The following is a 14,644-nucleotide window of genomic DNA, read 5'->3' as shown; positions in this document are numbered from 1 at the left end:
ATATGACTTGCTTTTTTCGCTTTGTTACAGCACCGTTATAAAATTCTTTATAAATATATTCATACTTCACGCAAACTCATAGATATATATATGAATGGCTGTTACAATTTACCTCCCACGTAAATCAAAATATAACGTAATGTGCAAATGCTACGCCGATTTCGCTGTGCTAAAATTTGCAATTGAAAAAAATCCTACAGAACCTTTAATCTTATTCTTATACATATTAAACAGAATTAATGCATTAGAGCTCGGAAACAAATACAAGTGCAAACTAAAATATAATCCGAAAATATTCCATTAATGCTTTTGGCGCACGTCAATTTAAATCATGAAGTCATACGAATGAAAACGCTAAAGCTGAATGTTTTCCGTTACTTTAACCATACAAAAGGATAATATTGAACCTAAATGAAGTTTTGAGGTAAGTGTTGTTTTATTTGATATTCGTTTACAATACTCGCGTATTTAATGATTTCAGCAAGTCTACATGGCGGCACCTTAGTTACAAATTGCAACTGAGCAATTGACGTAAGCTTGCGGAAGATAAAAAGTATATAAAAATGACAAATGACAATGACAAAAACCGTGTGTAATTCAAACAAATGTATGGCTTTCATGAATTATAACTTCAATAACATAAAATCTAGGAGTTTGAAGAAAACTAGGGTAAACTATAGATAAAAAAGGGGATAATCGTAATGTGAAAAAAATCCATATGTTTCGAAATACAAACACAATATTTTCTAACACACACTCTTGGTAAAGTCAATTTCGTCGAAATAATGTTTTACGACAAACCAAATACAGTCATTAGTTTAAACATATTTTATTTGCTTAAATGTGCAAAAGGGATGAGACACAAGTTAATCAAACTTATATAGTCTTCTCCAATAACAATTTATAACAGTAGAATATTTACAAAGCATGCATACAAACAATACATTATGTATATATATATATATAACATATTTGAACTCTGAAAAGATGGTGTGTGATGATGTGAGTGGTAATACACAATATGCATGTATTTGCACTTTATTATGTTCTACATTACACAATTAGAAACCTCTTAGACTCTTTAATAAATTCATATACATTCTTTACAATTCTTTCATTTTCAACATTACTTAAAGACTTATCGCCGGAGGTTAAGGTGTTCGAATTTAGTAGAGAGTTATCTGGTAACCAATGTAGATTATTAAATAATTTGGTTCTTATATTCGAATAATTAGGACAATAAAAAAAGAAGTGACGTGAATCTTCGAACTTGGCACCACAACTACAAGACGGATCTGAAATAATGTTGACTCTGTTAAGATCATAGTTCAAAAAAGAAGCTGAGCACCTAAGTTGTGTCAATATAATATTGAGTTTACGATTGCCAAAGTCATAATGTTTTGGTACTTGGGCTTTTGAATTCAATTTAAGATTTTTTAGTTCGGTTTTAAATTTACCTAAAGAGTCAATGTTGCGTGTCACCACATTAAGGTTATTCCACAGTCGTATTGTTGAAGTAAATACAGTCATCCCCAGTTATATCATATATGTATATGTTTATATATAACCAGTCTAAAATGTACATCACCAAAAAATGACAATAAAATGAACATGTGTTAAATATTTCAGGTAACATACACACATATCCTTCATCAGTATGATCATGATGTAAAATGAATCATATCAATCTATTCTGATCATAAAACTTTAACAATCTTGTTATCTGTACAATAAAACAGCTTTACTCGAGACAGTAGCACAATTCTACAATTTCCAGACTGCAAAGATATGCCAACAATAAAAATAGTAATTTGCGATATGAACTGGCACAACTCTTGAATTCCAAAGTTGTCGGCAGTTAAAATGTTACAACAACTGGGAATGCATTCACAATAAACAGCACTGACCGATAAAAACTGGTATAATTTTCGAAATTTGACAACGATAGAAAAATTAAAACAGAGGCTGCGTATTTTAACATCTGAAATAGATATTAGTTTGATAATGATAAGACAAATAATAATAAATGTGGACTAGGGTTAAATAATTTAACGTGACTGGGTACTTGTACATCCCTCCCAGATGAATATAACCCTGTAATTAAATCTAGTATAATTCAAAAGTTCCTTAAAATTGTAAAACTTGAGTACGAAAGCCGGAGTTACTATAAACAAGCGATGACAGGAAAACGACGGACTCATTTTATGTTTTTTTTTTTCATTTTAAAGAACACCTGAATGTCAAATAAACTTAATGCAATTTTTTCCCCTCCAATTGCAAGTTATTTCAAGCATAACTGTCAAGTTTTGTCTCAGTCAGAACTATAGTTTCAGAGAAAATCACTATAATGTAAGGCCATATCCTACGGCAATTTCAGTCCAATTTCTTCGAAAAATCCTAATTTCAGTGTATCATTATAAAATGCAGTGTTGACTAATATCTGATCATAAACTCATGATATATGCATTCAAACAATTAAATAGAATACAAAAGACAACTTTAAGATGATAAACAATTTTATTGCACCTTTTAGAGTTCATTTGAAGGTCTGTTTTGGTCCATTTTTCCTCCTTCCTTCCTTTTTCATCAAAACTTGATATCTTTTGTCTAAAAAATAAAACAAATGTGATTATTTTCCCACAAAAATGAAATAAATGTAATGTTAAATCAATAATTAAAGTGTTTTAGCTGAAAGAACTGTCTCTATAAATGTTAACAGTCTACACGGAAGTTTCAATAAGCCCTTATGTGTAACTTGAGTTTTTGGTCTGTTCCCCTAGTGTGAGAAATAACGGCTCCCTTTCAGTCAATCATTTATTGCTACTGGTATCAAAGTCTTTTTATTTACTCATAACAGTATATTTCTAATAGATTTACACAAAAAGTCCACTTTCTTGTATTTTACATTAGAAAATGGGGAGAAAGAGTAATAAAAAAATACCTCAAAATGTTTTTAAAAAGGGTTATGTCCCTTGGAATGCTGGTACAAAAAATAATTGGTAAGAATTATAAAGTTTAAGTATGTGAGACTGGATTCTGATGTGTATGAATCCAGGACAAATAAGTGTTTAGATGAGTTATTGTCTGTGCAAAATGTAGACGGCACAATGGCAAATTGTAAAATTTTGCGGCCAAAAAAAAAAAAACATGATGATAGTTGATACATACTTTAATGCTGAAGTGTCATCTGCAGACCAATTCACATATAAGATTTTTCAACAGAATGCTCTTCAGAACATGGTTAACACTGAAATAAAAAATTCACATGTTGTATAAACAAAACAAAAACTGTAAGGGTAATTTAAAATTTAACACAGTAATCTAAATACAGCTTCGTCTGTCCACCCATTTGACTAAGAAAACACCCGTAAACCCCCATTTCAATGCAATTTTACCTCAAACGTACTTTCTGTGTCTAAATCCATTCCGAATAGTCCAAGTTTACAATGTATGAACTGGTTTATTAATAACTTTTAAAAATGAAAGTACAATAGGGTCACGAGTGCACATTTAGTTTCCCTAAATAGGTGTAATACCACCATTGATTTTTCCCTATTAGTCTTTGTTAAATTGGCACTTTTAAAAAAAATCGTACAGTATTTACCTTTATTTCAACCAAAGAAATACTTTGCATGTGTAAAGTTCAATCCTTTCCAGTGATACAGTAAAAATTTCACACTACATTTCATTGCATATAAGAAGTAACCACCACCGAGGGTAGACAACCCAATTTTTACACTGGTTACCTGCTTTGGTAACTATGTAACCTTAACGTTCCAAAATATTTTATAAGACCATCAAATAAAAAAAGAATGATGCTTTCAGACACTCAACATACATATTTACGACTCAGAAAAATTTAAGTGCATTGAAATGCAGGGTTTATTTTCTACAACTGTCAAATTCAAGGGAATATTTTTTTAGGCCTACTTTCGTATGCAACCGGATGTGACGTACCATGATTTGGTGGTATTACACCTTTATGCCCTCTAAAGAAACTGTCCTTAGATTTCTTATCTTTAACCTTTCCCAAGCAAGTCTGTAAGCCCTTTACCATTCCTTGTTGTGGTCTATGATTGTGATGGTTAGGTTTTTCTTATCAGCTTTGGCGTTCCCAGGTGATCTCAAATGACGACTTACGGGGAGGTCGGGCTTGCAGATGTAGTCTCTTTAGTGACCATTAATGCGTTTATTGAATGGCTGTTCAATGTCGATTTGTCATTCAGTATGTTGGCGAGACAGAACAGCCATTCAACAACCGCATGCATGGTCATCGAAGAGATTACACCTGCAATGTAAAACTGTTTTATTGTATAGATCATATTAATATGTCTAGATTGTTATAGTTTTATAATCAGAATAGATTGATATGATTCATTTTACATCTTGATACTACTGATGAAGGATATCTGAGGGGGGAATAGGACCTTTATCGGGACTCCGGGATCGGGTGTTTTTAAGCTCGGGATTTCGGGATTGACCCTTTCGGGATCCGGGAATCCTTTTTTTCGGATTTCGGGATGTCGGGATTTGCTTTATTTAAATTCGGTACCTCGGGATTTCGTTTTTTCAAGTCCGGGATTTCGGGATCAAGACCCCTCCTATCCCCCCTCATATCTGTTATCCGGTAATTTTTTTACATTTGTTCTTTTTATTGTTGATGTAGTACCCTTTAAAGACTGGTTATATATTATATTTTGTAGTGTACAATATCATAATCATATGATCCATTGTCCCGCAAGATTTGACGTTTGCTATTCAGTCATTTAAAATATTTATATAGATATATCAAATGTTCTCAATTGTTATTCAACAAACGACATTCGATGTTGATCAATCTCTTTCAATAACAATTGCACAATAGGCGTCATGATGTGCTCCAAACCATATATATATCTGAATTCCTAAGTCTATATTTTAAAGAAAATAAGAAATTCTTGGTACCAGGCTTGTCATTCCGTCGAGGATGTGTTGTAAAGCAAATGCTATTTGTCCTTTTGTAGTAGTAGTAGTTAAAAAGGTACCGAATTTGATTTGTCTAACCACATTTTCATTTATTACCAGCAGTGTATAAACAATCCTCGGGTATCAAACAAAAAATTCGAATTTCAAATATATAAAAGATTAAAGAATAATAAAACAAAAAGATATTTACCATAAAGAAAACTTAAAGGAGTGACACAACACAAACGAATCGGAGTTAGCATTGAAAGTGACAATTTTTTCATCTTTTCACAAACTGATAGTTTCTTAATTGACAATAACAAAGTATTCTGATGACAATATGAAAAAGCACTGACTATCTGGCTAGTGATTAACCATAAACAAAACTTGCATCGAGCCAGTGATAAGAATGCATAACCACGAATAGCGAATTGTATTTTAACTACAAATGCACATCATAAATTTATTTCACAGTTGTGCTCGAAACCAATCATTTAAAATGGCGGGTAGTAATACAAAATATCAATTTAGAGAATGAAATTGCTATTATTTAGTCTGTGTTTTATATCTATATACATGAGTTTTTATCAGTCGTATTTGAAAGTGGCAAAAAACAAGAGGATACTATTTAAACCCATAGACTAAATGCGAGACCAAGCGAAAACAAAAGAGTAAACATATTAACTATTTGTTATTAAACGATTAAAATTTATGTTATTTTTTGTATAAGAGGCCATAAAAGAACATATGGGAACATATACACCATTTAGAAGACATTTCACGCTTTTAATCATGAAGTGAATAATAAAATATAGATATAGTAAAACGTCTGAAAATAAAAAATAAAAGTTTTTTTCATAGATGTGTCTATCTTATTTCAGCCCTTGGATGGTTTATCAGATAACTCTGCAAGTTACAGCAACTACAACATTCTGACGTGTGCGTTGACCAGAAACAACACTAACAGTGACCCTCAGGTTTTTGATCTTATGACTGACTACTATATACTGTTTGCGAAAGGGCCTGCCACAAAAGGTACATAACATTACTATGTTGATATTTTATTTCTATGTATAAAATACAAAGGGTTTTAAACTTAAAGCCGTTCAGTGACCTATAGTAGATGCTTACATCTACGTAATTTCGAATCTGCTGAATAGTTGTTTGCAATCATGCCACATCACCTTTTGCATATAAAATTATCACATCGGTGAGATCTGAACTTAAATTTTATATTTTAAAAGGCAAAAAAAGTTGGTAAAAACTTAGAACGTATACAACAATGGTCGTGGAACTTCATAGTAATCACGGACCTGAATTAGAGAAATGAAAGACAATCGGTTCATTTTCACTGAACTAGTACATAATTTTATTTAGGGGCCAGCTAAGGACCACCTCCGGTGAAGACCCATTGGTGCCTTTCGGTTGTTGTCTGCGCTTTGGTTGAGTTGTTGTCTCTTTGCCATATTCCCCATTTTCCATTCTCAATTCAATTTACACTAGTGAATCATAGAAACCTGAAGACGAAGATAATGATTAAATCAATTACTCAAAAAAAAAAGTACTTAAGACCCGTAACATACGGAAGCCGATAAGGGCCATTCAAAAAAAAAAATTATGTCGTAATTACGACATCGCATGTCGTAATTTCGACATAACATGTCGTTATAACGACATCGCTATGTCGTAATTTCGACATAATATGTCGTTATAACGACATCGCTTTGTCGTAATTTCGACATAACTTGTCGTAATAACGACATAGCTATGTCGTAATAACGACATCACTATATATATTAAAGAATATGTATATGATTGCCAAGACACTAAATGACACAGAAATTAACAACTATAGGTCATAATGCCCCCAATAACTAGAAAAGCCCCCGCATAATCAGCTATAAAAGAGGGACGAAAGATACCAGAGGGAGAGCCCCCGAAATGCTGTGTGGCAGACAGTGTTATTAATTAATTATTAGCTCCCTTGGTAAAACTCCAAATTTCATATTTAATGTATTTCATTGTTAAATAATTTACATGAAGCTGAATAAGTATATATCTGTTAATTACATAGCTTTTGCTATTTGAATTCATTGATTAAAGATATTTATTTATATTGTAAAGTTTAATATTTGTATCGTCGCAAAATCTTTGGTCACCTTCTTTGGTTACCTTCTGTGAGAAACTTATATATTTTATAGATCCTGATTGAAAGTAATAAGAAACCGACCGGGGACTAAGCCGACTGACCTAAATTCCTATCAAGGCAAGCAAAGCCCAACACCTTTCTGTAAAGAAGCGCACATAAACGATGGGCACAATGTTCCTAAAACATGACGTTACACATAAAAAGCGGCGTCGAAGAGGGTTTTTGATTAATTGTTGCAAGTTTTATTCGTTTTTTTATATGTTGGTTGATTTATTTATTATATTACAAAATTTTTAAAATTTCTGATTCTGGTTCTGTTCGTTTTGTGATGTCATTTTATCATAAATTGTGGAAATCTATTTAATAATGTTTACCCTTTAAGTTATTTCAACTAAAAATGCATTACTGTCGCAAGTAATGTGGGAAAAAAAGATGGGACAGAAGTAGATATAGGCAGATGTGGTACAGTTTTCCGTAAAAAAGATAATTTTTTTTAGATGTACGAAACTTTTATCATATGATGTTTAACTTTCAAGGTGCATATCATCTGTCATTGTAAAATTTCTAAATCTTAACTCAACCCCAATACAAATATATCTGACACTCTGCAAGTAAATCGAACATTTTTACCCTTGGTTAAATTTGAATAGAATTGTATTTTCCCTGGTACATAAGTTGTCGAAATACACCCCTTCAATTACTTGAACCTTGGCTTGAGAATTATTTCCGCAAGTCATCTATAGTGTTTAATTTCTGATATACATTTTAAAATATAGTAATTTACTCCTGGATCGTCCGCGAAAACGGCTTAAATAATCCCGGGTTTTTAAAATTCGATGAAACGGTTTTCGTCGCTGTTTGGGATTTGTCTTTCAATTACTAGTACCTCCATTTCATGCACAAGTTTATATTGACGAAAAGTTCCGGCTTCGCTAGTACAGGAATTAATTTCATCACGACAGTTATAACATGAATAGCAGGACAAATCGCGAAGTAAAACACTCCGTGAACTGGTATAATTCTTTTAATATTGGTGATTGCACCTTACTGAAATGACGACTTTAAATGATCTATGGAGTACTTCCACAATATTCGAATTTTACATTTAGAGGATTGTCTTGGTGTCTAAAATTTGTCTTTGCAAAAGTTGGACGAAGTTCATGTAATGAGATGTTTTTCCCCATTTCCCCATTCTTTTAAATAAATCGTTAAAAGCTATAAACGATTAATAAAAATTGCAAAATTTAACCTGTGTCGAACCTATGTCCCCGGGTGGAGTCTATAGCAACATGCGCTATTCTTTTTTTTTTCGGCAGCAATCATCAACCTGTTTTTCCAAATTTCACAACACGATTTGTTTTAATTATCATGAACATTTAATTGAAACTTTAGCACATGTAACGACGGAAATAAGCGTCTTTCGAACTTTCGACGTTTGGACAAATTGGCTACTGTTTTGTAATGTGTGGAAGCATTTTATTCCTTTAAGACCCAAACATGTAGTTAATAAGAAAAGAATCTTGTCATTTTTTACTCTTCGTGTATCTAACTTTTGTTTTGATTAATTATAAAAAATACGCGTTAACTGCTTTGAAAAATGAAATATCAACTTGGACAAAATGGCTACCGTTTGAAAAACGACTGTGTAGAGAAGATTTTATTGAATCAGCAATATTTGAACTCACGAACAATGAGGCAAATATTTGTACTTTTGTTAGATATTATTATTGTCTTACTATTTTTATTCATTTTCTGCTACTTACAAAATTCACTTTCAGTCGTTGAGATAACGAAAAACGTCGTTGGACATTTTTCTTATTCCCGCTTAATATAAAGCCACCGAGTCAAATAAAATTTGGCAAAAATAACGTCTTTAACGCCACAAAGAACCGACACCTGTCGTTGTTCCTGCCAAGTATCAAGAAGATCAGAGAATAAGAAATAGGATCACTATACATAAGATTCAAAAGTTTTTCATAAATGTAACGTTGGACATCCGGTTTTTTTCACATAGCTTTGCTAATATAATCATCAAATATACTAGATATTACTTAGTATATGATCAAGAGCTGTAAAAACATAATTTGAAACATATATTGAATTTGCTTTAATATTGGTTCGTGTTTTCTAACATTTTTATTTTGTTTTGCGGATGAAATTTCGAAGATTCTGTTTTAAATCCTAGAGGTTGTAGAAACATCGTGTCCAACGTTTGTAAGTAGAAAGAGAGCAATCAATATATTTCAATTCACCCTTATTACACGAAGGCATGTAGTTGGGCGCTGGTTTAGTTTATAGGTAGGATGTATGTCAGTCCTCATATAATTCCACACATATTAGTTCAAACAAGTAGAAAGTTTATCTAGCTCTGTATCTGCTTAAATAGGATCTATAAATTATATAAGTTTCTCACAGAAGGTAACCAAAGAAGGTGACCAAAGATTTTGCAACGATACAAATATTAAACTTTACAATATGAATAAATATCTTTAACAATGAATTCAAATAGCAAAAGCTATGCAATTAACAAATATATACTTATTAAGCATCATGTAAATTAATCAACAATGAAATACTTTAAATATGAAATTTGGAGTTTTACCAAGGGAGCTAATAATTAATTAATGTTAACACTGTCTGCCACACAGCATTTCGGGGGCTCTCCCTCTGGTATCTTTCGTCCCTCTTTTATAGCTGACTATGCGGGGGCTTTTCTAATTATTGGGGGAATTATGATAACATATAGTTGTTAACTTCTGTGTCATTTAGTCTCTTGGCAATGATAATACATATTCTTTAATATATATAGTGATGTCGTTATTACGACATAGCTATGTCGTTAAAACGACATAGTGATGTCGTTATAACGACATGTTATGTCGAAATAACGACATAGCGATGTCGTTATAACGACATGTTATGTCGAAATTACGACATAGCGATGTCGTAATAACGACATGTTATGTCGAAATTACGACATGCTATGTCGTAATTACGACATAATTTTTTTTTTTTGAATGGCCCTTATCGGCTTCCGTAGTAACATGTATAGTTGTGTAATTATTCCCTCAGATACTTAGTGTATTGATTTGGGACGTAAAATTTAAGGAATGCCTAATGATCTCATTTTGGTTCTCTACATGGAGTAATTAATATGTGGCATATTTTTCTTTATGAATTTTATAAACAACGAGTAGGGTTTTTGATGGATGGATGGATGTTTTTTTTTTTAATAATGGGTTAGGGTTTTAGTCTAACCCTGCCCGGACATATTATGCTGACTTCGAGCCGACCAATCAGATTTTGTCCTTACTTTATCATAATGTCTAGTACTTAGCGGAGGATTTTTAAAGTTTAAGGTTTGACCTATCTTTGTATTTGCACTTGACGCGAGTATACTACCACAAGACCAACGAGGCGTATTTTTTCGGTTCGGAATTAAGATTTCCACCTCGTCCTATTCTAGTGTCTAGTATTTATATTCTTGCTTTATCATTACATTTTTAACCGGATTTTTCGGCGGGCGGGCGGTCGGGCGGGCGGCAATTAAATGTTGTCCGTGCATTAACTCATGAACCGTTCAACCAAAGCTTTTAAAATTTTAATATGTTGTTACTGACATCTAAATAAAGGTCAAGTTCAATAATGGCGATTTTGACTTTTACCGTTCAGGAGTTATGGTTCTTGAAAGATTGAAAAATGGAGTTTCCAGTTGTGGCCATGCATTTACGCATGAACTGTTCTTCCTAAGCTTTCCAAATTTTTATATGTTGTTACTGATGACAAAATGGAGGTCAAGTTTAATAATGGCGATTTTGACTGTTACCGTTCAGGAGTTATGGTTCTTGAAAGATTGAAAAATGGAGTTTCCAGTCGTGTCCGTGCATTTACGCATGAACTGTTCTACCTAAGCTTCCCAGATTTTTAAAATATGTTGTTACTGATGACAAAATAGAGGTCAAGTTCAATAATGACGATTTTGACTTTTACCGTTCAGGAGTTATGGTTCTTGAAAGATTGTGATATGGCGTTTCCATTCACGTTGTTGTATTTACTCATGAACCATTCAATCTAAGCTTTTAAAATTTTAAGATGTTGATACTGATGACAAATTGGAGGTCAAATTTGAAATTGACGATTTTCACTTTCACAATTCATCAGTTATGGTTCTTGTGATATTGCCAGGACACAAATAAATATTAATAAATCCGGTTTGCTGTCGTTGTGACAGCCTCTTGTTGTATTATTGTGACAATAGTGGTTTTGTATTTGGACAGTGTTGTCCTAATGCTTATCATGTACTCGTTAAATACATTTATAATTCAAATATTTTCCCTTATCAATTATATTTTCTTTCCTACACAAGGGCATAATGTATTCACAATAATACTAATTTGTTTATTTTTTTGTTTCAAAATTCCAGAAGGAAGAAAACTCCAGCATTATTTTACTGCCACAACCGATGAATTGGTGGACTTTCAGTCGACAAAGGATCTCGCTGGGGGTGTGGCGATGATAAAACCTTTCACATCAATATTGATCATGTTAAGCGTCTCTCAAATTGAACTGTTCTCCATGTAACTTTTATTAACGAATAGGAGTACGTCTGATTGATAGAGAATATTATTTGGCTTTTCAATATTACACCCGTATCAACCCAAGACACCAGTACAATCCCTATATCTCTGCTCGAGGAATCTTATTGGTTGATGGTTGATGCAGACAGTGTGCGATATCAAATAAATTGCTTCGCTGCGCGCAGCTGGATACGACCGCAGATGTCCAACCCTGAAAAATTGGGGCCAAAATGAACACAATATTGACGCTTGATACAGGTTTGAATTTGGATTGTAATTAAATATTTGACACATAATAGGTTTCTGCCACAGAATAAGTGTAGTCAAAGAACTTAAAAATTGGTTATATGATTTGAATTTATGTTCAATTTTTTTTTGTGCAATACACTATGCTGTTGCGAATTTACCCCTTCCCCCCTAAATAAGATTGACCCCATTTTTTGCCTTTGTGCAATACATTTTCCTGTTGAATATTAACCCCCAAAAAAATATTTGAAGAAATTTTCTTATTAATTTCGGAAATCTGAAATAAGAAAAAATAGTTTCCCCCAAATTTTTATTTACCCCTTCCCCCCTATTTTTTTCACCTCCCCTTTTCCTTATTTCAAAAAAAAAATCATTCCCTCAAGATAAAGTCATAATCTCAATTCAAATTTTAATCAAATTTGCAACCATAATTACTCTTTTAAATACATCATACAAGTCTTAAAATATAAAATAACATACATAGTCATGACTAAAATTAATATTAATTAATGGTAACTTTTAAAAATAAATTGACAGCTAATCACTTCAAGACAATCATCATTTCTTAATACATAATTTACAAGCAGTGTACGGGAGGTAATCAAACATTTTTGTTTTAAATTGGGATTGGATTACCTCCCTTAGACTGCTTTAAATTGTCTTAATTGTCCTTTAACCAGAAAAAAACAACTTGTTTTTCACCCTTTTTCGTCTCTAATTTCTAAATTGTTTGAGCCATAACCCCGCATAGTCAATCCTAACCATCCCTGTGTTGTATGGAAACTTGTGGTATAATTTCAGAGAGATTCATACACTTTAACACAAGTTATAGTCTGGAAACTACAAAAATGCTTATTTGGGCCCCTTTGTTTGCCCCTTATTCCTAAACAGTTGGGACCATAACCCCCAAAATCAATCCGTACCTTCCTTTAGTGGTTTTAAACCTTGTGTTAAAATTTTATTGATTTATATGTATTTATACTAAAGTAATAATTAATTATCCAGAAACCATCTGTCTTCGGACGACGCTGACGACGACGACGACGACAACGTGATACCAATATACCACCAAAAAAAATTAATTTTTGCGTTCGTATAAAAAGCCATATCATATTCACTTTTCATGTACAATAGGAAAATGACGTTTTTTTCACACGACGTTATACAGGTTACGTGTTTGATAAAGCCTTTGCAGCCGTGACTGATATTGATGACATGACGTCAGACAGATTAGGGGTTTAATAAAGCTTTTACAACCGTGACTTTCTCGGTTTCATCACGGATGACTGATACAGCACGATTGTCTTTGATTGCATTACACATACAGTCTACTTGTATTTATTACTATAGGTAATAATAAATAATCATACCCGTTCAAACCAATGTTGATAAATGAGCGTCTGAATCGGACTTACAGAATAGATAATGAGCAAAGACTACGGAAAAATAGTAAAAAAATATTAAACAAAATGGGAATAACAGGGTGCTTTAATATGCAATGTATAAGAAATGAATATGATGGGCAATACATGTGAAAAATAGAGAAAAAGAACCAAAATATAAAGAATATGGAAATATATCTTAACCAGTCCTTCATGTATGATTTTTTATTGAATTAACTATTGAATATACCAGTCCTAAATTTATAATTCAGCTTTCTAATATGTATATATGTATATATAGCATTCATGAGTACTGCTAATTGAAAACCAGAAGATTTTTTAGGTACAGTCGATAGACGTGTTAAATTGCGTAGCAATCTCATTAACGGTCGAAATCTTCCTGGATAGTTTGCTTCGTTTATTTTAGAATATCATATGATTTTTACAATTTGCAAATATTTTGCCTTGAATAAAGAATCACTTTATTCATTAAAACATATTTAAGAAATGAGTTAGAATTATAGATTTATTTACAAAGTAAAGAATCTGTGACATCTTTTTTGAAGATAACTTTATACAATAATTCTACAATATTTGACACTTTTTGATATATATATATATATATATATATATATATATATATCGCTCCTTATATATGACCCTGATAACATTTAGTCGATATCATGTTAAAGTGTTCGTCATTTGAACTTTTTTTGAAAGATTGGGTCATACCTATTTATGTAAAAAAAACTATAGGTCGATTTACGCATGCGAGTTTGCTTTCTTGAAATAAAAACTAATGCTGTCGCAAGAATGTATCAATGTCGGTAACAGTTGATTAATCTATTTTATTAGGTTGTTGTGAATCAGTTTCAACATTTATAAGTACTTGTTTTGCAAGAAGAAGAAACATTCATTCCAGTTTCTAGATATACATAAATCGTGTATTTATTTCAGCAAACTATGATAAATACTTTTCCTTAATTTTAAAAAAAATGATAGCATGGATGATACTTATTAATTTATTTATTCTTTTTTAATTCCAATAGATCTTTAAAATTAAAAGGGAAAATCTAACAATAAATTCTTTTTAAGCAGCTTTGTCTCCATAGCGGAGTTTTCGTCAATAACAACGAATCATTAGACATCAATTGTTTTCATGCATTGCAATCATTTTTTCCGTAAAATAAATTTAGATATCTTATAATTTTCTACATAAGAAAATGACTGTACCAAGTCAGGAACATGACAGTTGTTATTCATTCGTGTGATGTGTTTGAACTTTTGATTTTGTCATTAAAAAACTAATATTTCGTTTGTTGTGTTTGTTGGGTTTGTTGGGTTTT

General features: G+C 32.0%; 1 protein-coding gene and 1 long non-coding RNA gene across 2 annotated transcripts in view; one reads left to right on the top strand and one right to left on the bottom strand.

Moving 5' to 3' along the window:
- LOC139488286 (uncharacterized) overlaps nucleotides 1-12,904 on the top strand; it is a 42,086-nt gene extending 29,182 nt beyond the window's left edge. Inside the window, exons 4-5 of the mRNA XM_071273785.1 lie at nucleotides 5,826-5,979; nucleotides 11,517-12,904. Of these exons, the coding sequence (XP_071129886.1) occupies nucleotides 5,826-5,979; nucleotides 11,517-11,674 (312 nt within the window). The 3' untranslated portion in view covers nucleotides 11,675-12,904. The remainder of the gene's footprint in view (nucleotides 1-5,825; nucleotides 5,980-11,516) is intronic.
- Nucleotides 2,499-3,717, bottom strand: LOC139488287 (uncharacterized). The gene is made up of 3 exons (XR_011655979.1): nucleotides 3,605-3,717; nucleotides 3,169-3,247; nucleotides 2,499-2,607 (listed from the first exon to the last, which is right to left on the bottom strand). It is a non-coding gene; the product is annotated as an uncharacterized lncRNA (long non-coding RNA).
- Nucleotides 12,905-14,644: the final 1,740 nt, after the last annotated feature.

The sequence above is a fragment of the Mytilus edulis genome, chromosome 9, assembly GCF_963676685.1.
Source record: "Mytilus edulis chromosome 9, xbMytEdul2.2, whole genome shotgun sequence".
In the NCBI taxonomy this organism is placed as follows: Eukaryota; Metazoa; Mollusca; class Bivalvia; order Mytilida; family Mytilidae; genus Mytilus; species Mytilus edulis.
Note: the sequence above shows the minus strand (reverse complement) of the source record. Positions and strands in the feature narration are given on the sequence as shown.